The sequence below is a fragment of the Echiichthys vipera genome, assembly GCF_963691815.1.
Source record: "Echiichthys vipera genome assembly, chromosome: 2".
In the NCBI taxonomy this organism is placed as follows: Eukaryota; Metazoa; Chordata; class Actinopteri; order Perciformes; family Trachinidae; genus Echiichthys; species Echiichthys vipera.
In genome coordinates, this window is record NC_139827.1 from 16879925 (window position 1) to 16904793 (window position 24869).

Here is a 24869-nt window from a genome sequence, read left to right on the forward strand (position 1 = left end):
GTTATTGCACACAGTCCTGCTTATTCAACACACGCTGGTGTCAGACTCAAAATATTCAGCTTAACAGTACAGTATATGGCCTGCCTGTCTTCTCTTTAGCTGTCTTCCTCTAATTGTCTTACTGTTTCTGTGGATTCCTCACCATCTCTCCCTCTCTGTCTCCTCTATCTTTATACCACATCTTTCTCTCGCAGCTTTTCTCTCTAATCTCTCTCTCTTTCCCTTTTTCTTCCCTCTTCTGTTCTGCATCAAAGTAAGCCAACGCTCCACGGCAAGCACCGGCTCAAAGCTTACAGTACATTCCCACCCTTCAAAGCCACTGCTTGTGTATAAGGGAAGAAAAATCATTTGACATTTTTTGCATTTTCGACGTGTTGAGAGAAAAACCTAAATGTTAACAGGGAATAATATGAATGTGAGTCACCCTCCATGAATGACCAAGTTGACACAAAAGCTGAAAATAGTGTTGCATTCATTTACTCTGTATTCAGTACGTTTTATGAAATAGGAAGATGAGTGCTATTGGTTTGCAAATTCAAAAAGAGGCGGCTCATGTCTGTTGCATATTTGAACAGCACAGTTGCTGACATCACAGAGAGATTACCCACTTAAATGTGTTGGCCACTGATACAGAATATGTGCGACCTGCTATAGTCTCATGCAAATACGGCTCTTAAGGGTTTCACGTCTTTAGAGTTATTTGATTTAATGCTTTTCAGAAGACGTGAAAGCTGAGCATTTTTGCTTTTAAAAAGCAAAAAACTTAAATGGCAATCATGTGTTCCTGTCCCTGAAGACTCAGCAGTCAGGTGTACCCAAAAAAAGTCTAATTTCTGTTTCTTTCTTCTTCTTTTTTTGCATGAAATGAACAGAAAGGTTACTCTACCACAACTTAGTCACATGACCAGTGTAAAATGTGTTCCAGACTGCATCACCAATTTGTTCAGTGATTCAAATAGGTCAAGGGTGTTGTGCTCGATCCCCCAGTTAAAGAAACAATGGACCAATCTAAGCTTTATAATTTTATTAAAGAATGGAGATGACACCTTCTACATCCAGGAAACATGTCAACAGAAAGAAATCCCCACAAAAATCTTCACAGCGGTAGTTGTGACTTGCAGTAAGATCTGTAGCTGTAGTGCTATTTATCCATCTAGATTGTTTTGTTGCAAGTTGCTCAGCGTTGGAGATATTAGTCGTAGTATGTCTACCTTCTCTCTAGTATAATGGAACTAGATGGCACTCGACGTGTGGTGCTCAAAGTGCCTAAAAAATACATTTGGAAAAACTCAACAGAAATGTCTCTTTCCTCTCTTCTGCCTGCTTCATAATATTAAACTACAGGAAAGTGTAAAAATATGCATTTACGATTTTTGAGTGAACTGTCCCTTTGAGTGGACTTATTTATTTTAGAATTGCAACGAGTCAATTACTTGTTATCTACTGTAAATCTTAAATAAGTTAGTGTGTGGTCTCGACCTATTTTAGTGTGTCTAGAAATACATTTTTTTATGATTTGGCAATATATATGTAATTTAATTAAATTCAGAACAATTCCAGGCTGGGAGGAGGCCTCGGGAAAGACCCAGGACTAGATGGAGAGATAATATCTCAACACTGGCCTGTGAGCGCCTCTGGATCCCCCAGTTAGAGCTGGTTAATGTGGTCCGGGAAAAGGAAGTTTGGGGTCCCCTGCTAAAGCTGCTGCCCCTGCGACCCGACCCTGGATAAGTGGTTGAAGATGAGTAAGTGAGTGAGTGAGTGAAAACAATTCAAGGATAAATCAATAAGACAATCGTCAGATTAATCGCTAAAGAAAATAATTGTTGGTTGCAGCCCCACGTAGTATGTTAATGTGCCTAAGGGGAGGGTGTGGTGGAGTTCAGGGACGTTTTGTTCTGATGAGGCGGCGACATAACTCTGTCTCTGTTGTTTTGTGATGAGACCTCATTATGTTGAGTCATCAGCCGTGATCCACAAAACAGCGGAGACGGTAGAGGGACATCCACCCTTGACTCGCACATGCAGTTCATTATAGACATGACCACCTCAACCCCCGCACGCCTGCTCCAGCACATGAAGCAAGCAGGACTTTATATACAGTCCACTTCTGTCAGCCCGGGTTAGCTTGTGTTAGTTATATATATATATACAGTATATGTATATATATATATATATATATATATAGTGTGTGTGTGTGTGTGTGTGTAGATGAGTGGGTGGTCCCAGCCTGCAGACTGTCATGGTCAATGAGACAATATATGTAGAATCTGGCCCCTGCAGCCTAATCTGAAGGAAGTAATTTGAAGAGTGAAGTTGAAACCTTCACCGAAGCTTCACGTACAGTTAATAGTATTAGCAAGACAATTACTCACTTCTTCTACCCAAAGGGGCAAACCTATAATTGAGCTACTGACATAAGTGGCCTGTAATTGAGCTATTATAATTGACCTCAGGTGTGTCAGCGCATTAAAACTGTGCAGGAATGCGAGCGTGAGCGTCTCCTCTCATATCGGTAACTGCAAATGCTAATGTTAATACGTAAAAATGGATTTGTTCCCTATATTTGTGTGCATACAGTGCAGTAGAGTGTAAGTAGGTTTTTTTCACACTAATGGCATCTATAGCAAGACCGTTTCTATGGAAACCGAGTTGCCACGGAAACACTGCATGTCTCTTTGAATTAGAAATGTCTTTCTCTATCCCTCACTCCTGCGTTCGCCGTGTGTCTCTCCTTCAATTTTTTGCTTCCTAGTCCTCTTCTTCCTGACTTTCCCGACTTTGACAGGCCAGCTGCTGTCAGTCAAAAAGTCTTGTGGTGTTGAATGAGATGTGCGCCACAAATGGAGGAAATGGAGGCAAGATGGGTCGGCATCTGTGCTCTCCAAGAAAACAAAAAAAAAAGAGGGAGGGCTTTCTTTTTTTTTTTAGAGGGTGAGGGCACTTGGCTTTTAATCAAAAGCAACATATTGAAACAGGAAGGAAATGCTGAATGACATTCAAAAGATAATGATGACGAGGAGGATGCTGCAAATAGAAGAGCGGGAAGATTGAAGGAGGAAAGAGACGGCTACAAAGACAGAGAGGGATAGAGATAGCTGATGAAAGGGAAGGGGAGAAGTGATTGATTTTTGCTCTCTGATGCCTCTGGTATCTGTGTAACCATGCTGCCACACTTATCCTGCCTATCTGATTTAATAGAAAGCACGATAAAGGCAAGAGAGAGAGATACATGCAAACAGAGATAAAGAGTATCAGGGTAGAAAAAATGCAAACAGATAGAGACAGAAGAGAATTGAGTTATTGGGGTGAATGAAAATGTGGAGAAAATCGCCCTCATTCCCCAGGTGCTGATGAATGTCTATAAGAGGGCGAATGAGAGTAATGCTTCAAGAGAAGCGGAGGGGGCGAGAAGACACAGAAAAGGAAATGGAGTCAAGACGTGCTGAAGAAAAGCACGTCATGACAAGTTTTTGAACTGTATGTCTCTCATTCCACGCTGCACTTGACTCTAGCCTGCACTCTCACCCCGTGTGCTTGTTAGAGAGGGAAGCAGAATTGAAAAGGCAGCGTGTATGGATGTAGGGAAGATAGACGCAGGACGGAGGGAATGGCAGATGGAGGAGAGAGGGTAAACATAAACATAAACGTTTTTTTATTAAAGCCTCAAATAAAGCTTTTGTTTTTACACTACAGTTCATAGATTTTTCAAAACTTAAGAACTCGGGAGATATAAAGTGTGCACACAAGAACAATGACAGTATATCACAGGAGACTTGAGATGTTTATTTTTTTAAATTTTCAATAATGATCTTACAGCACAACTTAATTTCTTATTACTTTCAAATTCCCAGATAGGGGCATTCATTCATCTGGGACGCAGAAAGAACCAGATCTTTCCTAAAATGAGTTATTTCTTCCTAGAGAGGCAGAGGGAGGTTTGGCTAATGGCACACTTTGTTTTGGTCTACACAGGCAAACGTAGCTGTGAAACGATTTTGCGTCTTTCTCCTTAAGTATATCTCATTAGGGTTGGAAGTTCGCCAGTTTTCAGAATTTCTTGCCCTGGTTTTAATTTGCTGTTTGCTATTAATGGGAACTCGCTTTTACCTTTTGTGTTGACAAATTTGGGACATTGTTCACTTTCACAGCACTTATTCTATCAGTACAACATCGGTCATGTCCTACTTAGCCCTCTGCGTGCCTATTTTTTTAAGCAATAACGATGTTTTTATTCATTATTATTTCTAGTCCCTTCCACTTTTGCATTTTATTTTGTTAAGCTACTGTCAGGGAAACACTTTCTGCACAAATGTTTCACATTCATTACCTTCCATTGGTTCGAAATTCATAATCCCTCCTCTTCCTGTTAGGCTTTTAATTGAAAAGTATTCAGGAAGTGTAGAGTTTATTTGCGGTAGGGCTGGACCCAAATATTCGACTATTCGTTCATTGGGAGGTATTTGGTTTTCAATTTTGGTATTGGGATAGTAATTTTTTATAACAACCCACAATATAAAAAAATGATACCTTTGATTAAACTGAAAGACATTTGTTGCAGCACTGCTCAGTGCAAGAGTCTTTACTCACACTCTTCACGGTGGGTGCAGAAGTGGCAGTCGCTAACTTGTTTGTGCTCATCAAATCTGGGTATTTTCAAAGTTTCCAGTGTTTCCCACAGACCAGGTAGCAATGTGTGGTGCAGGACCGTACGGAGACCTTTTGAGGGGCAGGGGCTCTGACGTCCCCCCTGTACAGACTCTGACAACAGACGATGATAGATAGCACGATGACATTCAGCCAAAATGTTCTGAAATTCACAGTTCTGCGGGGAAGGTAGACTGACGTTGGTCACAGTTTGGAATGAAAGTGAGAAAACAGGACAGAGTAACACGGTGGATATATATTATATCACTCACATTATGACCACATCAAACCAAAATGTGCAGCACTAGGGATGCTCGATATTGGCTTTTCTGCCGATATCCGATATATTCCGATATTGTCCAACCCTTAATTTCCGATACCGATATCACCCGATACCGATATATGCAGCCTTTTTACACCAAAATTCATCACATATCACCTATTATGGAATTAACACATTATGCCTAATTTTATGTGATGCCCCACTGGATGCATACACAAATGCAACACGGCTTTTCAAATGTAAACACAGTCTGTACAAAATAAGTTATTGAAAAAAGTGCCATTCATTTAATTGTTTGTGTTTTTAGAGAGAATATTTTGCCTCAAACAACACTACAGACAACATCACAACAAGGAAGATGCATAGCTTCAGTCCAGAGTAGTAAACAAACTTAGTTTTCTTTTCCCAGACTGAGTAACTTGACAAATAATACAATCAATAAATTAGCAGTCAAGCTCAACATGCTAACCTGTATAGGATCTAACGGATACAGCACCAGAAATTAGCTTCTCGACGTGACTGTAAACAGGGCTGTACAGTTCGGGTAAGCACTGGTCTGAGAAATACTTGCGACTGGGCGTTAAACAGATATAACGGGGCTCAAGGAACTCCACACGTTTGGTGAATCCGGCATCTTGAACGATAGAAAAAGTTTGTTTCTCGGTGTCGGCTGTTGCTTCTTTTCATCACTTTGCTGCACAGATGTAGCGTTTAACTCCGCATGCTTCTTCTTGAGCTGGGTGATCAAATGTGATGTATTAAAGGAAGACGCCTTGTTTCCTCCTCTCATAACCAAAACGCCTTGCAGTCATTGCAAAGCGCACATTTACTGTTAGTAGATGACACTTGGAAATACTTCCAAACCACGGACATCTCATGCACCGGGCGAGCTGAAGCTTGTTAGCCACGGTTAGCAACCTACGAGTGAGCGTGTTGTTGTTGTTATACGTCATCAAGCACGCGCCTGTAAACGGCCCGTGTTGCATTCAGGTACACTCGGAAATGCTGAAGCCTACGGCCCGTGTTGCATTCAGGTACACTCGGAAATGCTGAAGCCTACAGAACTAACATCGGTTGTAAAAACCCGATACCGATAATTCCCGATATTACATTTTTAACTCAATATCGGCCGATAATATCGGTGGGCCGATATTATCGGACATCCCTATGCAGCACACTTTGCACAGGAAAACAACATCTTCTGCTTAATGCTACACAAACGGAAGTTCCACGTTCCAGTCATCAACAAAGTTCTACTCACATTGTAATTTGTATTTTTTTTGTACTTTGGAATTGACATGTTTTTTTTAAGTTATATCAGCATATTTATAGTTTCAGAAGCTGAGATCTCTGCACATTCTTCGCACATACAAGCAGACTAGCCTCCGTAGCGTACTGAGGCATTCCTGAAATGATCTATGTAATAACTTCCTCCGCACTGCTGCCAGCAACAGCGCGTAGAACAGGAAATGAGTGGATGAAGATACACAACTTCTTTCACTTCCAAAAGACAAAACTGAGTTAGAACCTCCGATAAAACAGACCGGAGCGACCGCCGCCATCTTTTCACCGCTGTCTAATGAGACGTCAACAAACATTTTTCATTTCAACCAATTTTAATCATCACAAATTGTAATCATTACTTCCCTAGCTAAGACTTCAGAACCAACCAAAAGTTAGAGTGAAACTGTGCGCACACACAACGTAGACTGTCAGCATACACAGGCCGCAGTCAGTGCGCGGCTGTGTGTGTGTGTGTGTGTGTGTTTGTGTTTGTGTTTTTGTGTGTGCGTGTGCGTGTGTGTGTGTGTGTCTGTGTGTGTTTGTGTTTGTTTTTTGTGTGTGCGTGTGTGTGTGTGTGTGTGTGTGTGTGTGTGTGTGTGTGTGTGTGTGTGTGTGTGTGTGTGTGTGTGTGTGTGTGTGTGAGAGAGTGTGAGAATTACAGGGTGAAAGAGTGCTATGCGGAGATAAATAAACGGAACAATATTTATTTTTCAATATCAAAGCCTATGTATGGGAATTTGGATTTTTTTATATATTTTTACCACTATCTGCTATTTTCATTATTACTTTGTACTGTTTCACATCTGTTACTTACCAGTTGCTCTGAAAACTTGATTTCATCTGCTCCCTGTCTTCATCTCTGCCACTCTGTGTTAGGACAAGGCTTTGGGCTTGACTGACATGATGTGAGTGCTGCCTGAACGTCAGATGTAACAGTGGGAGATTAAATCAGACAATTAATTGTATCTTCCTTGTGGTGCACACAGTAGCGATAGTGATGGAGTAGTGGAGAAAGCTTGAGGCAAACACTAGTTTTTAGTGTGCTTTCAGTGGAGAGAGAGAGAGAGAGAGCGAGAGAGTGTGTGTGTGTGTGTGTGTGTGTGTGTGTGTGTGTGTGTGTGTGTGTGTGTGTGTGTGTGTGTGTGTGTAGGTTTGCAGGGCATTGCATGCCTGTGGGTGTATGTTCGTGTGTTTGTATGAGAGTGAATGAGCTTATGAGACAAAGGGATTAATTTGTTCTGATTAGACATTCAGTTGATGATTACATTTCAGTAACGGTGCAGAATTGAAGACATGATGGAGTCTTTTAGAGAATAGAAACTCTCTGGTGTTTTAATGGCTTCTGACGTGACATTGCTGCCTGTATCATGTCTAGCTTACAGTAAGAGATCATATTGGAAAAATAACAACCGTATGCTAATGTGCAATAGCTCAATTTATGTCTATAGAATTAAACTGTTAAACAATTAGTCAAATAGTTAATCAACCAGTGGATCAACAAAAACATGAATGTTAATAATCAATCATTTGTATTTTTTTAAGCAAAAGCCAAATAAATCTCTGCTTCCAGCTTCTCAAATGTCAATATTTTATTTCTTTTCTAGTTTCCTAGTCTTCCTAGTCTATGATTTGACAGTTTCCAGTACTTTCTGACATTTGAATGAAAAAATGATTAATTGGGAATCGGAGCAGCGGGGGCGGTGTTACAGTTGCTCTACCGCACCGTTGTGACGAAAAGAGAGCTGAACCGGAAGGCAAAGCTCTCGATCTTCCGGTCAATCTTCGTTCCTAACCTCACCTATGGTCATGAAAGCTGGATCATGACCGAAAGAACGAGGTCGCGGGTACAAGCGGCCGAAATGGGTTTTCTCAGGAGGGTGGCTGGAGTCTCCCTTAGGGATAGGGTGAGAAGTTCAGCCATCCGTGAGGAACTCGGAGTAGAGCCGCTGCTCCTTTGCGTTGAAAGGCGCCAGTTGAGGTGGTTCGGGCATCTAGTAAGGATGCCCCCTGGGCGCATCCCTAGGGAGGTGTTCCAGGCACGTCCAGCTGGGAGGAGGCCTCGGGGAAGACCCAGGACTAGGTGGAGAGATTATATCTCCACACTGGCCTGGGACAACTTGGGATCTGGGAGATATTAGTCGTAGTATGTCTACCTTCTCTCTAGTATAATGGAACTAGATGGCACTCGACGTGTGGTGCTCAAAGCGCCTAAATAATACATTTGGAAAAACTCAACAGAAATGTCTCTTTCCTCTCTTCTGCCTACTACATAATATTAAACTACAGGAAAGTGTAAAAATATGTATTTTCGATTTTTGAGTGAACTGTCCCTTTGAGTGGACTTATTTATTTTAGAATTGCAACGAGTCAATTACTTGTTATCTACTGTAAATCTTAAATTAGTTAGTGTGTGGTCTCGACCTATTTTAGTGTGTCTAGAAATAATTTTTATTATGATTTGGCAATATATATGTAATTTAATTAAATTCAAAACAATTCCAGGCTGGGAGGAGGCCTCGGGAAAGACCCAGGACTAGATGGAGAGATTATATCTCCACACTGGCCTGTGAGCGCCTCTGGATACCCCAGTTAGAGCTGGTTAATGTGGCCCGGAATAAGGAAGTTTGGGGTCCCCTGCTAAAGCTGCTGCCCCCGCGACCCGACCCCGGATAAGCAGTTGAAGATGAGAGAATTATTAATTGAGGAAATTAACAGGTGAACTGTTGATAAACAGTTGATGATAAACAGGTGAACTGATATGACCATAGTTGCAGCTCTAGCAGTAATTTGTATTAACGCTGTAAAATACTCAATGTCTTAAAGTTCCCCTCCATTCAAAAATGTGTTTTTCTTATGTTAATGCCCTCTAAAATGGGGTGAAGGGGGATGGGCACAACACCGCCATCTCCAAAAAATTACATGACAATAGATAGATATAGAATATTTGCAATATAGTCATTTAATACACTCCACGTAGAACAAGCAGCGATACAAATATATTTGATATACCGCCCACCCCTGCTCCCCTCCTAGAGAGGTATTTTCACATTCCTCTCTTGAAGGGGGAGATGCATAGATCTTAAAACAATAGATGCAACATTACGTCATAACTCATGCGATAACTGTCCACCATCTTACCTGAGTATTGTTTACAATTGCCACCTTTGGGCTTAAACAATATTATTAGCTCAATACCAACGTTTAGTACCGTTCAAGTTATAACAAAGTTATTAATATTCATCTAATTTAAACGCATAGCAGCTGATGCCAGTCAGTCAAGTGTAAACATTCAATATGTTAACAACGAGGAGAAGCAGGTGCTCGTCTTCGCTCCTAAAATTAAAATCATAATAATAATAATTGTCTGCGATCTAAATGCACAATCATGATTCACAGGCACAGTTGTGTTTCACTCATAACAGTGCATACTAATTATTGGTGCTACTAGTATTGGTAGAAAAATACAATGATTTTAAGGACATCATAAGCCTCTTTTACCATAGGTTTCACTTACAGCAATATACCATATGGTTACATACCAGAATGGCAAGTCAGAATGACATGTCACGTCTACTGTCTGTGCACTTCCATGAAATTTAAGATTCAAACATATCGCAGGCAAGCTGTTGTTGGCATGTCACTAATATGTAAACCAATCAGTTTCTAAAAAGGGAAACACTCTTCAATGACAAAGAAACCTGAAACCTCCTGCACAGAGTGGACTGTACACTAATAAGAAAACTAATAAAAGATACTACCTACACTTACCATTCTGATATGTCTGCTAGTTGACAATTTTAGTGCACAACATATTCCTTGTCTGGGTCTGACTGACACTGGCTTCAGACAACAAAACTATAACTTAGCTGCAGATCGCCAAGGTTAGCCCAAGAGTTTGTCAACGAGTTTCTCCAGCTCCTCCTCTGAGCTTTTTTTTTGTTTGGCTTTATATATGGGGAAAACCAAGATAGTTTTTTAATAGAGTAGTTTTAAAATACTTAAAAATGTGTCTGGTGTGGGATTTTAAACATTTGATATTAATCCTAAATGATGACAGGTCTTTGGTAGTTGGATGGTGATGTGTGAGCTGTTCGTCATGTGTCCCTTTTCGCCTGTTTTGACAACAGAAATCTGACTAAACAAAACAGCTGTCCGTTAGCGCTCCATCATGACTCAGCATATTAGTAAATTAATGGAAGTATTGAACACATTGATTGAATATTTAGCTTTTTAAGTGACAATTTTAAGTTTGACGTACAGTAAGACCGTAAAACAGAGTGCAACACAAGGGGATTTTATTGCTTTTATTCCTAAGTGACTAAATGCAGCTGCTTCCTCCAAGTCTTGTCAGTAGTGGGCTAACACTGCTCGCTTAGTCATGTATAAGCTATCTGGCCCTCTGCCTTGTTCATTTTCTCAGCCAGTGATTGAGCCTATTTCTCCCTACTTGGTATGAGATTTGCAGATGATGTCATTGTTACTAAATGTATCACCAACTTGATTAATCAGGATAAAGCTGATTCATCTGAACAGCATGTAAACATGCGGCTTAGCTGCTAGCTGTAAGATAGGTTGTGAATAATAGAAACTGGAACTGGTTTGAAAAGTTAAATGTCAAAAAGTGATCATTCACATTTAAACAAGACCTCCTCGAGGTTGCAGTATTTACTACACTAAATCATGGAGTATAAGAAGGTCTGTTAACCAGCATATTTAATGTCTTGTTATTGTTACTAGATGAGATAAAAATCTAGTACATCCTGCCATTAGTGATAGAGAAGATAAAAATCCTACTGGTTTATGAATGCTCTGCAAGTGTCATGCTATCTGCCTATTAGACATGTAGACCCAAAGTAGATATTTTTTCACTGAGGATGGATCAATAGGACAGACTACAAATGTAAGGGGTTCATTCACTATGAAGCATGTATACTCCCAGTAATTAAATGTCAGTATTCCAATTGGTCTTAACATATCTTGCTCTCCAAGAGTAAACTTTAACCTGATGGTTGTTCAAGAGGAAAGGGACAATTTGAGCCGACATAAGTGCTGGATGAAAGGTAAGGTGAATCACTCAAGACGGACAATATCATCATGAGGTACAGCGATATGAACACTCGACCAACTGGCCAACCCAAACATGTTTATCATGCTTAGACACACATCTTCTATTAACAGTATGTAGTCATATATAACCGCATCTGCAAATATTTTGATGGCAGTCAGCATCAGGCAGAAATATAAAATTGAGTTTGCTTGATTTAAAAAATGTTTTTTCTACAGTACAGATGAAGGTTGATAGGAAATGGGGGAGAGAGGGGGTTGACATGCAGCAAGAGACTGTAGGTCGGTGTTGAACCCAGGCCGGCGAGGCTGCATTCAACTGTAAACATTTCCATGTGTGCAGTAAAGTAACTGCAGCAAATATCATGGGACATTTTAGCAGCAGAAATCAGTAGTTATAAACTTAGCAGTGGATAGACAACTTAACTTTTAGCTTTTAGCAGCTCTGCTCTGGTCTCTGCTATGTCCACATTTTAGTGAAGGTAATTAATATTTTCCTCATTTATTATGTATTATTTCACACATCTGCTATTAATCAGAATGTTTTTGTTGTTATCATTTTTAGACTGTCCCGATCTGTGGATTAACCACTGGGCTATGGACATAACTGCAGTCTTAATTTCTGAACAGTGCACCCTGTAAGTAACAGGAAAACAACGCATCCTCGACTTTACACTAGGTTTTTTTTTTTTCAGTTATAAAATTTCTCTCTGTGGGCTCCAGATAGTAATGGGCCAACAGTGGCCACACCTTTTTTAAAGACCAACACACCCATGGGTGTACAGATGGGTGAAAGTACATTTGCTACTTATACAATGTGGTTGCTGGGCGTGAAAATGACAACTGCGTCGGTCTGAAAATAGGTGAAAGATAGAGCCCCCATCAGTACAATGAGACTTTTGTTAAAAATAATTGTCGATGATTTTGATTTAATAAATCTACTTTTTTTTTTGTTGCTCCCAATATTTTATGTTCAAAAAGCAGCCTTGTATCCAGATCGTCCTCTTTAGAAAGCGCTACAATCATGGCCTCGCTGGCAGCTGTGGGAGTGAATCATAGTTCATTGCTTCCGAAATAATTTCCTTGACAAAAATAGCAGGAGTAATTCAATCAGAACATTATGGGATGTTTAAAAAGAAGTGTACTGAATGAATCCAGCAGAGAGATGTAAAAACAGGGTCATTGATAATTAAACAGCGGAATATGAGATTAATTAGCACAGTGTGTGTGTTTGATTAGAAATCTGATGATGAAGTACGTCGGGCTCAAACTGAGGATTATTGACAGCAGCAGTGGAGGTGTTCACACTGTGAGCTGCTGAGATAGACAGAGGGAGGAAGATGAAAGGTGGAGAAAGACAAGTGTGATGAAGTGGAAAAAGCTGAATGTTGGAGGGAATGACGTGTACACTGCCACCTTTTGTGTTTGTGTGTGTGTGTGTGTGTGTGTGTGTGTGTGTGTGTGTTTGTGTGCCCCTGTGACTGTGAGTTCTAAGGGTTTGCCTGTTTTCTCAAGCAAGACTCCTCTCTATCTCTCTCAGCCTTAACAGCCACCCTCTCTCCCTTTCTTCTTTGTCTTTCTTTTACTCTGTCTCTTTACCCTCCAATCCTCTCCCACCAGGGCTTGTTGAGCAGTGGGCCGATTTGTCGTTCTTCCTCTGCAAATCTAATTGGAGACAGGCTTTCATTGGCATGACATGGAGATGAGTTGCCAAATCCTTTCAGCCCTTCTGCTCGAGGCTTGCTCCCCTCAGCTCTTGTACAGTACTGCGCACTGACGCAGCAGCTGCAGCCGCAGTGGCAGGCTCAGCGCCGGCTACGGGTCCGAGCAACCATCCGTGGCAATCTGAGCAATATCAAATGCACCCATTACCACCTGTCTTTATGGGTTTAAATCATGAAGCAGCCCCTGACGCTTCTCTGACAGACAAGTTTAATTTAGATATGACAGTGACAAGGAGCGACGTCAGCATTGTGGGGATCAATCTGTAAAAAATAGAAAACCTTGTGGTTTTATTTACGCAGATGAGCGTGTGCATTGCCATACTGTGTATTTCCATAATCCGATGGGTCTCTACTGAATTCACTGAGGGTGTGGAGTCACGGTCTTCACTGGAGGTTGTACTGACATTAGGCAGCACTACAGTACCTCAGGGAGTGTGAATGAGACAGAGGTTTGTGTTACTAAGCCAGCTCTCTGGTGCCATATCTGCACAAAGGTTGAATAAAGCCTCCCAAGTGATTCACTCCTTTACCAGCCTTTTTTGGGTGACTTATTCATACAACTACTGTATCTGTTGCAGATTTAGTGCCACTACACCTAGACTATTTTGAGATTCCTGTGCTGAGGCTCAGGCACCAAAGTGGTGTTTGATGTGACTCAGTATGAGAAAGAAACAATGCAAAGTAACAAGAGTGGAAGTGTGATTAGTAGTGAAGCAAAGACTAAACTGACAATAATACATTAATTGGTTGTGACCTACCACTGAAATAAAGGTCAAATGAAAGTACATCAGTGAAATATGAGTTGCCTTGTCAACATTTGTCAACATGATTTATTTTATTAAAATGCTCACAATACAAGTCTTTGTTGAATTTACCTGCACACTGTCATTTTAGCATAGTAAACAAAACAAAGCAAAAAAAAGGGGAAAGGCAACCCAACCTACCCAACCCATTCTGCAGGAGATACAGCATGCTTTATTGATGAAATTAGAAAGTGGCGGATAGCAAACAACCAATTCATTAACACAAGATTAAAAAAATCCATCAGAAACAACAACATCAAACATTTAATCCAGACTACTAAAGCTATCCTGGAAAAACAACGCTAAATGTTTTGATTTTTGGTCATTTTTAGTACGCTTTTTATATAACGAGAGGACATGTTCATACTATCCATACTCCATTGCCTCCAGTCATTTTAAACAACCTAACCAAACCTGACAGCACAAATTACAACATGTAACCCACCTCACACAGATATTACCTTGCAACATATAGAGAGGAGACACAAAACAGGGCTTAGAAATTAGGTGACAGCCCTCTTTCTGGGGCTCATGGATGAGTAGTGAATGATGTGAAACGACAGGCCAGAAAGCAAGTAGGCAGGGAAACAGGCGGCTCCGGTAATGACAACACAGACTTCGCCCTACAGGTCTTCACACCTCTGTGATATGAACTAATGGAGCTGCAGGACATTATGTAAAATCAGACAGAGAGGAAAAAGATAGGGCGAAGGTGGGGGTCAAGAGAAAGAGGGAGTGAGAAAAAAACACTGACACTAATGCCATGTTAATAAAGGACAGAACTTAAATAGGGATGATTAGGATATGAAAGAGAAAGTAAAATGAGACGATGATTAGCTGTAATCTAAGAAGGAGAGAATGAAGTAAGTATTGCCCTCACGATCCCTCTGAATGGCAGGTTTGATGTCACAAGTGATTACACCTCTCTGAGCTCCCTTTCAGAAAGAAAGAATCAGGAGAGAGCGATAATAAGACCGAGGGACTTTAGGGGGTTTAATGAGAAATGGATACAGTATAAGTAAGTGAGAGGAAAAAAAGAAAGATCCTGAAGTTCATAGAGAAAATGTATGAAATGGAGCTGAGGAAAGTCAGCTCACACAAATAAAATATATATTAATGTCCGAGTAAAGTAAATCCAAAGATTTTTTTCAAAAAACATTAAACAAAAATGATTGCTGTCAACATGTGAAAAGGTTATATTTCACGTGTTCAATCTACTGTAAGAAATGTCTTATAAAATAACCTCATGGTGTTAGTTTTTAATTGAAAAATGTAAACTCTCCTCCCCAAATTCACGCAAAAGTAATAAATGATAAATAAATGAAGAAATAGTAGTTATATCAACTATTCACAGTAATCGATTTGTTAATTATAGACAATAACCAGGACATTTTGCGAAGAGATGTTGCTGTTGAATGTTTTCAATATAACTTTTTATTGCAGAGATCATGACAAATCAAAGTCAGTTCGCCTCTACAGTGCAGTAGAGTGGAGGCATAAAATCACAACTCAAACAACAAAACAACAACAAATATGAGACAATATGTGTTCTCTTTTTTACGTTAAATGACCCTTCAAAAGGATAAGGCTGGCATTTAAAAAAATATTTTTCATACTTTGAATCCCATGAAACATGAAAGTCCACCCCTCCATTCATTTCAACGTACCTACCTTGTCTGTGGCACCCATCATGAAGCTAATTTGTTACTACGTACTGGATGCAAATCTTTAAAACTGGTCATAAGCCAATTATCTAATTTCGTTTTAAAAAAAGGCTCAGTAACTTCCTAAAACCACAGACTTTTTAAAAATAACATTGCTCAAACAGTAGTAAATAGCACATCTACTGGGGACTATTTTCAGCAGCGGATTTACACAAAAATAATTTACAGTGGCCACGTTCATCATCATATTAATAAATGTGTAGCCTAATAAATTTGGTCTCTTTATAGGATTTATTGAAATTAAGAATAAAGGATACCACCAGCTTCATCCTTTAAGACAGTAAGATGTGTTTGTGTGGTGAACAGACATAATGAACATGGCTATTGAAAATGACTGGATGATGAAATAATAATGTCAGGGTAAATGACATTTAGCGCTTATCCTTGCAATTCATTTAAAGCACGTGGAAGCCAAAATGCTCAAACAATGATGGAAGTAAGAGGTTAGAGGTGAATGGTGCATTAGATGTAGTTCATGCGTGAGACTACCATCATTACCTTCCTGAAGAGAGCAGAGTGTATTTAGTCAGTGTAGGTAAAACATCAGGTTTCAGCCCTCGCACACACACACGCAGACACTCCTTCCCCCATCGTTTCAACCGCTGCCGATCCCTCCACCATCACTTGACACTGCAATGTTATTACCTCATTACAGTGAAAGTAGGTAACAGATCATTTCTGGCCCTATGGGTAAAAAAAAAGTGGAGGAAGGGGGAGATGGGCTTTGATGTAGAGTGCAGTGATCTAACCCGAGTGCTCATCCTCCTGTATGACTAACATGTATGACCGACTGCACACGTGGATGGATACATGTACTTTACATATGTGAACGAATGCACACAAACATAAAACATATAAAGAGTGTAGCAGTGCATGCAAGTGTATGTTGTTCTGGGGGGCAAATGTAAATCTTTGCTGAAGAGTGAATGTTTGAAATGCTGCTTTAAAATAAAATTCAAGTCCAAGACAAGTGAAGTGAGATAATTAATTAGAACGTTCACTGTGGTACTCACTAATCATGCTGTGACGTGTGCAACGTCCTAGATTTTAATCAAATTCTGTATCGAAACTGCAGAGTTAATGAACAGAAAAGAAGAAAAATAAAGATGGTCTTTTGTTAGGCTAGCACTGACTGCATTGACCGTTAGGGTCCTCATCAGAGACCCCTAGACCCCTAGACCCAGAACACGCTGGTGTAACTGGTAGTTATGGACCCAATAGCAGCACACAAGCAGGCAGGTTCAGTTGGTAATGAACTTTATTCAACAAATGGTGACAGGCGAAAAGAGAGTTGAGGCCAGGCAGGGAGTCGAGGAGCCGTTGCAGGGATCCACCAAACAGCTCAGGAGAGAGGCAGACGGAATCCAGGAGGGACTGGACGAAGGTCGTGGTCGGGGACAGAAGGCTGAGGTGATTGCCAGGAAGACGACAGGACAGGATGGTCAGGGGGGCAGACAGGGTAGAAACCATGTGGGTAGTACGGCAATTGCTTGAGAGTCTTGCATGAGAGCTGAGAACAATCTGGCAGAGACTGGTCAAAACGGATCCTATACTTTAGATTATGACAATATGTACAGCAACACTTTGGACAGAGCTAGGCTAGCGACAGTCTTCATGCTAAGCTAGTCTAACCATATCCTGAAGCTCTGTATTTGTCACACAAACATAAAAATGGTGTCAATCTTCTCATTTACCTCTTCGTACTTCCCAAAACTATTCCTTTAATGTAAACATTAACTTGACCGCTTGAGCGATGTAGACTGTGAAACAGTGAAGCAGCAACCATGTTAAAACATGACCCAACACCTCCAGTCATATCCACTCTGGACACACAGAGGGCCCCAGACATGATGCTGCTCTCATTACAGCCCCTCTGCCATGTCTCCTGCAGTCACTAACACTCGTGAATAATCCATCTTGACTTCTGTGTCCCGATGAGTTGCTTGGCAGTTTTACATGGGTGACCGACCCGCCCTTGACCAATCCATGGCACCAGACATCAGGCTCCTTGAGCGCCAAGAGCTCCCTTTACTTCATCCCTTCTTCTACTCTCCTTGGAGAAACAGATGTCTGTCCATTAAATATCATTGAATCTGATGGCGATCTAACCTGTCATGCTCTCTGCAGCACACTAAAAATGCTATGATAGATGTGATAATTATGCACCTTGTCTGTATTTCAAATATTCAAAACTAGTTGAAAGACCTTCTTTGACATTGCACAGAAATAAAATTATCTGATTAAATCTCATAAATTCAGCAGATAAAATATTGTTGCATATTCTTCACAGAGCATGCACAGATAAATCACGACCCCAAGCTATAAACAGAACTATAATTTTCCTGAGGCTTGGAGTAGCTGGACATGCTCCACAATCCTCTGTGCCCTACCTTGCAGTTCTCTCTCAAGCTGTATGACTCATGACCTTGTTTGCTGATTGGCTCCTTGTCTCTGGTTTCCAGGACGACAACTCCATGTTTTTCCAATTTGGTCCGTCCATCGAGCAGCAGGCCTCCGTCATGTTGAACATCATGGAGGAGTATGACTGGTACATCTTCTCCATAGTCACCACATACTACCCTGGCTACCAGGACTTTGTGAACAAGGTAAATAAATGCATATGAAGACACTTTGATAAAGACACACATGTAATATATGTACAGTATGCACTGTATACATTGTACTTATGGGCATAAAGCAGTAGGTGTTTATGCACTACCTTTATACATGATATTCCATTTGGCAATAAGTTGAGGCTGAAAATTACAAAGATATCTATTCCTTTGATACAAGCTGACTCCAGAAATAACAGGACACTTATTATTATTATTAGCAAATGGACATAAACTTTTTCAACCATGGACTATAAAAGATTCACTTTTGCTCTTGGTCCCAGGCACATTAGGTATTATTACTTCTGTCTTTTGGGGACCCATTATAAGAGGCCTGACATATACTGTGGTTTTCATATTGTTTTCTTATTCTATGATAAGATGTTTGTATTATTGAATTGTTTAGTTCATTTTGGTGTTTATTTAGCTAGGACTATGTACAATTGATGACATTATTCTAGTAAAAGACACTATTTCAGAGGACATGATTGTCTGGTTTTAAGCCATAATTTCAAGCATTTTAAAATGATAAGGTTTGGCAGAGTCTGATGAAAGTGGGTAGCGAGTTCTATTTTCTGATGGCTTTAATTGAAAAGGCAGATTGGCCGAGCATGTCTTTTTGAATGCAGCCACTCAGTGAGGCTTCAGCCTCGTTATCTCCAGGGCTTAGAAGAGACTCTTTCAAGGGGATGGTATGAGATCCGGAATAACTTTGAACATGAGACACACATCTGAAAATAATTAAGTTATTGAAAGTCAGCTAATCATATTTCTGGATAAAATTGCACCAAGTCTTGCCTTTGAACAAAGCTAGAGTGACAATCTGTTTTAAAAAAACAACAACATATTATTCATCTTAATAGAGGTTATGAATGAGGATATTTAGTGCCCATAGATCATTAGCTTTATGTTGAATGTATTTAATATATAGAGTCTCATAAACCGGTATAGTTTATTGTCCAAACTGTATATCTGCCAAATATTTGAAAATATTTTGAGAACAAACACCATCATAAATATCTTTCTATGCTACTGTCCTCAACCAAATATGAAGCACACATAAGATTCAGGTTTATTTCGTACAGAACAAAATGAGTGTGATCGGATATACAGCACACAAAATGTTAGTCAACCTGTGTAACTCCCTTTGATGTGATCCCCTTAAGCCCAGTTCAGACCAAAGATTCACAACGAGAAGAAACTGTTTTAGAACGTCGCAGGTAAATGTTGCAGCGGTGTAAACTGGCCCGTCTCGTCTCAAACCAGCTGATGGTGTTGCCTGTGACACCACTTGTCAAGTCGCCAGCAGCTGGATCTTAAACGTAAGGCATGTCACCCGTTTCAACAGCCAATTAACTTGTAGCAAAGTCAGCTTGTCAAGTCACTTACAAACTGTCAGCTGGTCCAAATGGCAGTTTTGGACGAGCGCTCAACAAGCGTGTTCGAGACAGAGACAGAGAGAGAGGGTCGAGCGAGCTATAGAATAAATAATAAGAAGTAGCGCCGAAAATGTGAACAAAGCAGTGAATTAGGGAAATTAGCATAGATTGTATAAAAAATGGACATAGCATGCATGTCGAGGTCCGTTCTCTCAAATTGATCCAATTTTACTCGCCTATGGGAGTCGCCATCTTGTTAGACTTTGACTCCGGCTCATTTCCTCATATCAAAAAAGGGCATTGATGTGACGTTGGGGGGAAGGAGATACGTCCGTCTGGCTGACGTATACCTCCAAGGAGAAGTAAAGGCCAGTAGCTAGCTGTCACTCAAGAAAATGTGCCCCTAATTATTCATAAACTTTAACCTCCAATTGTAAGGCTCGGGCAGGAATGAGGACTCAGATGCGGAGGTTCGCGGATCAAAACTGAATTTATTTCTCGACGACAAGAACATGGCACAGAGCAAGAAGGCCACAAACAAAAAATCACTCCGCACAGGAGGAGCAAACGAATATCGATGGTTATAGAACAAAGTAAAAAATAAAGTCACTCCGTTCAAGAGGAAAAAACAAAAGGCAAAGTTAACAAATTAAATTCTAAACTAAGTTGCTCCGTACAGGAGGAATAACAAAAAAAAAGTGAACAAAATAAGATATTTAAACAAGGTCGCTCCAACCAGGAGGAAAAAACAATGGAGACATGAGCAATCAAAAAGGTTAAACTTACTATTATCAAACAGGGAATACAAACACCTGAACGTGGATACAATGAACTCAATGGCATGAACAAGACTGTGGAAAAACGCTGGATACATTCGACACAAGGTACGAAATTATCTGGCGACGGGACGTGGGAGAAGACACGGACTTTATACACATGAAGGGAGTGGAACCACAGGTGGAAGCAATCGGGGATCAGGGAATGACGTCAGTCCGGTGACACAAGAGGAGGGTCAAGTGACCTGAAACGAGAGGAGAGTTACTTTTCAAAATAAAACAGGAAATTCACAAGACAAAAACCCAAAGACAGGACAGACCTCACCGCGGCGTGACACCAATAAAATAAAAACTAGCCTGGTACAAAAAAATTCACACCCCTCAGTGTTGTCATGGAGATATGACCTAAACATACAGACTGGAATGTTTTTTTGTACCAGGCTTTAAACAGGTTTAATGATGCTGTGAAAACGGCCTGTTTAACATGGGGGTCAATGAGAAATTGCTCTGTTGTGCAAACTGCCCCTACTGGACACTGGAGAACTGCAGTCTTTGGCACTTCCTCATCGGATCAACCAGGAAGTCGCTGTGGTGGGGGCTCGGAAATAAGACATTATTTTCACAGTTTCATCACTACGTGAAATGCAGCTGTAGTGAGTATTTCATTACCTCTGGTTCTCATTCATATCTTATAATGCTACAAATGATATTCAACTACAAAAAAAGCCTGAAAAGACGTAAGAAAACGTTGCAGTCTTGTGCAAGTAATTGCAAGATTTAACTTCTTATCGCGAATGTTTGGTCTGAACTTTAAGGAACAGCTATTTCTCTGTCTCTCTCTCTCTCTCTCTTTCTCTCTCTCTCTCTCTCTCTCTCTCTCTCTCTCTCTCTCTCTTTTTTTTTCTCTGTGAAACAAAAACAACAACAAAAAATCTATATATCTATATATATAATCCATATATAAATTATCCACAATCTTAAAACGTACTTATTGCTACCCACAATCTATAATTAATTCAATTCAATTCAATCTTATTTATAGTGCCAAATCATAACAAAAGTTATCTCAGGACACTTTACAGAGTAGGTGTAGACCACACTCTATGACTTTTTTATGATAAAAATCCAACGCCTTGTCCTCCTCCCAAGAGATGTGTAGAGACAGAACAGTTTTGCAATCTGGGAGCTATAGGAGACATATCAGTCAATTTTGTTCCAGGATCTCTTCTTGACAACTCCACAGCATGTGTGCAGTCTACACTTTCAAATCACATTGTCCTTTCCTACCTAGGTCCGCAGTACCATCGATAACAGCTTTGTGGGCTGGGAACTAGAAGAAGTCTTCCTACTGGACATGTCAGTGGACGACGGAGACTCCAAGATCCAGAACCAGCTGAAGAAACTGCAGAGTCCTGTTATTCTACTCTACTGCACGAAGGAGGAGGCTAGCACTATCTTCGAGGTGGCCCATTCTGTCGGCCTCACAGGTTACGGCTTCACCTGGATCGTGCCCTCGCTGGTGGCTGGAGATGCAGACATCGTTCCTGCTGTCTTCCCTACAGGTACAGCCAACAACAGCGTCTAAATAGAGATTTCATATGCTTAAAATATCACATCATTGTAAAAAAAAATGCCGCTAATTAAGGTTTTGCAGAGTAAGCTCATTACTACCACGTGGTAAATTTTGAACATTAAATCACCTATGCCAAATTAATTATGATGCTTTGTTTTTAATCATAGAACACTAAAATACCTCTCTCTGTTTCTCTTTCTCTGTTTCCCAATTCAATTTAATTCAAATGGATTTATTAGCATGACGTTATGGGCCAAAGCATAAGTCACATATAGACAATGTAATATAAATGGTAAATAATAAAATGAACTAAAAGAAAAGGAGGAAGGGTTTTCGATTGATATATATCTTGCTTTGTGACTTGCAGGAACATGTTCTCCTGCCAGTTCTACAGTAGTGTTGTCATCTCCCAGAAGGGTTTGAATTAGTCTGTATTTTGGGAAGGTGAGAAAGTGTGAGATCTTCCAGGTGAATTTGAGGATGAAACACTCTCTTATTTCTGTGTAATTTGGAAAACTTGAGAAAATAAAATAAACTTCTGTCACAACATACAACTTATGATACAAATCCCCTTTGTTGTTTCCAGCCATTCTCTGTTATGGCGACCAGTTTCAATAGCATGTTTATGTCACTAAGTCAATCTCTCTCTCTCTCTCTCTCTCTCTCTCGCTCTCTCGCTCTCGCTCTCTCGCTCTCTCGCTCTCTCGCTCTCTCGCTCTCTCCCTCAATCACCGGTATTATCAGCAGATTTCAAAATTAAAATCAGTTGACTGAGAATGATCAACATCCTTGGAGTAACATACTTTAACAGCTTTAATGTCCTGATCTGGAGTGGTGAGGTCTTGAACACTGTTATAGTTGAAGTTATAGCTTAAATAAAGTGCAACCATTGATGCCCTCTCGTCGCTTAGTGCCATCAAGCATCTACCTTCTTTTTTCCCTCACGATATATTTATTTTCTTATCTTCCACAAGAACAACTAATATTTGTAAGATATTCCAAAGTAACGGGCTCAAATATTACTTTACACCAACCCTTAAGAGAAAGAACTCATCACTGATCCACTGTAATAATATATATTTTCTAGTAGCTAACAAGTAACCTGACTTTCGCCAGATTAATTTTGTTCCGCCTAGCTCCACTCTTGTGGCGACTGCTGGTCTTTCAAGAAGGGGAAGCTAATTTTTCCGGCCTACATCATAAATGTGTTTGTTTATTTATATGTAAATTCTACCCTTTGTTCCTTTTCAATAGAATGATCTGTAACCTTGTCGTACCAACTAGGCGTCTTTTCCAGGGACTTGACCAGTGTCTTCTCAATGGCAGCAGAGCGAGGTCGCTTAAACGGCCTTGGCCCAGCTGGAGCTGCTGCGCCAGGCTACTGTGAAGTGTGACTGCCTGTGAGTGTGAGTGTGAGTGACGGTGCTCGTTGGGGAAAGAAACCACGGAGTGACAGAACAGAGTCGCCAAACACAAGTCGTTTTTAACAAAGACAAAGTCGCTGGGGATCGGAAAGTCTCCGGATCAGTTCAGAACAACGGAATGAAAACTTGGAAAATGGTCTGTGGATGTTTATTCTTCAAGATCGCTGATTCGCTCATTTAGCTGTCAATTAAAAAAGGATTCTTCTTCAGACAGCTTATCCAATCATCATGCAGAAGCCGAGCGTCCGGGCCAGCCCACTGTCCCATAGACCCCCAGACACACTGAGCGTCCGATGGGCGGAACAAAGCCCAGCATTTATCCAGTTTTAGTTTGGCTGCAATGGGAACAACCTGCTCTACGCTTCCCCATTGAAGTCAGTATAAGCGGAGCGACTATGTAAAGCGCTGTGGGGATGAATAAGAAGGAAGCTGCGCCGGTTACCTGTGATAAGGAGCTGACTCTGAACAAAAGAGGAAGGCTTTCTAGCGCGTATGTAGTCAATGAAATTAAATGTACACACAGTAGTACATATTTCACCACTTTTTTGGGGGGTTTTTTTGGTCACATTTTAGGGGAAGCTGAACTTCCCTTGCAGTCTTAGAGCAATCGCTACTGCTCCACTCATCCATCTGGGATCGCTCCATAGCAGAGGGATTTGGGGACCAGGGAAATATGGTTTTCCTTGCACAGATGACATTGATCATTTACCGACATTGCGCTCATTGCACTGCTGCTATATCATATATATATATATATTTGGTTTTCCCAGCATCGCTCTCATCAGCGTCACGGGTTGAAGTAGCACATCAGGCGACGTCAGCGGAAGCAAGGCGGAACGAAATTCATCTTGCGAGAGTCATGTTAGTGAACAATGTAAAATATAATATAGATTTGGCCAGGTATGCTCTTGTATCCTCACATCTACACTTTTCTCTCAGAATTCAGCATTTGCTGAGGGGGGGTTCCATCTAAGGACCTGGCTAGGGATGCTGGCATGGGGTTTCTAGAGTATGTGGCAAATCCATCCCAATCTTCTTCTGTTGAAGTCCTCTTCCACAGGTTGTTGGCCTGTTCTCTGCCAGAGATCATTGTTGCTGATGGTACTGTTCACGATCCGCCTCAGGTAGCTGTTGATGAATGCCAGGTTACCTTACATAAAAGTTTTTACATATTTTAAATAGGAGAAAAAGAGGATGCTGGTATCGGAGTGGTACTCAGTGTCGACAGATACCCTGAGTGTAAGTATCAGGAGAAAAGTTGTATCAGTTCATCCCTAGTTAAAATGTGACCTGAATCCTAATATTTTTTAAAGCACTGGAGAAAACTGTGATTGTGCAATAAGACATATATATATATATATTATATCCTCTATTCATATGATTATATGTGTAAGTGTAGAGCAAAACACTGAAATCTTTATTTCATCATTATGTGATAAGTTTTCAAAAAGCTTTGTATTGAAATGTGGTCACAAGAGACAGATGGTCTTGTTTGCATATATGCAAATGTTCTCCTTGTGTATTTGCACTACGCTGTGCTCATCAGTGGTAGGTTGCATAATGATTCCGGTTAACC

At 40.5% G+C, this 24869-nt stretch overlaps 1 protein-coding gene across 1 annotated transcript in view; it reads left to right on the plus strand.

Annotated features, from left to right (window-relative positions):
• grin2bb (glutamate receptor, ionotropic, N-methyl D-aspartate 2B-b) overlaps positions 1-24869 on the plus strand; it is a gene marked incomplete at its 3' end in the record, with an annotated part of 79941 nt that overhangs the window by 17466 nt on the left and 37606 nt on the right. Inside the window, exons 2-3 of the mRNA XM_083921659.1 lie at positions 17992-18135; positions 21588-21858. Of these exons, the coding sequence (XP_083777785.1) occupies positions 17992-18135; positions 21588-21858 (415 nt within the window). The remainder of the gene's footprint in view (positions 1-17991; positions 18136-21587; positions 21859-24869) is intronic.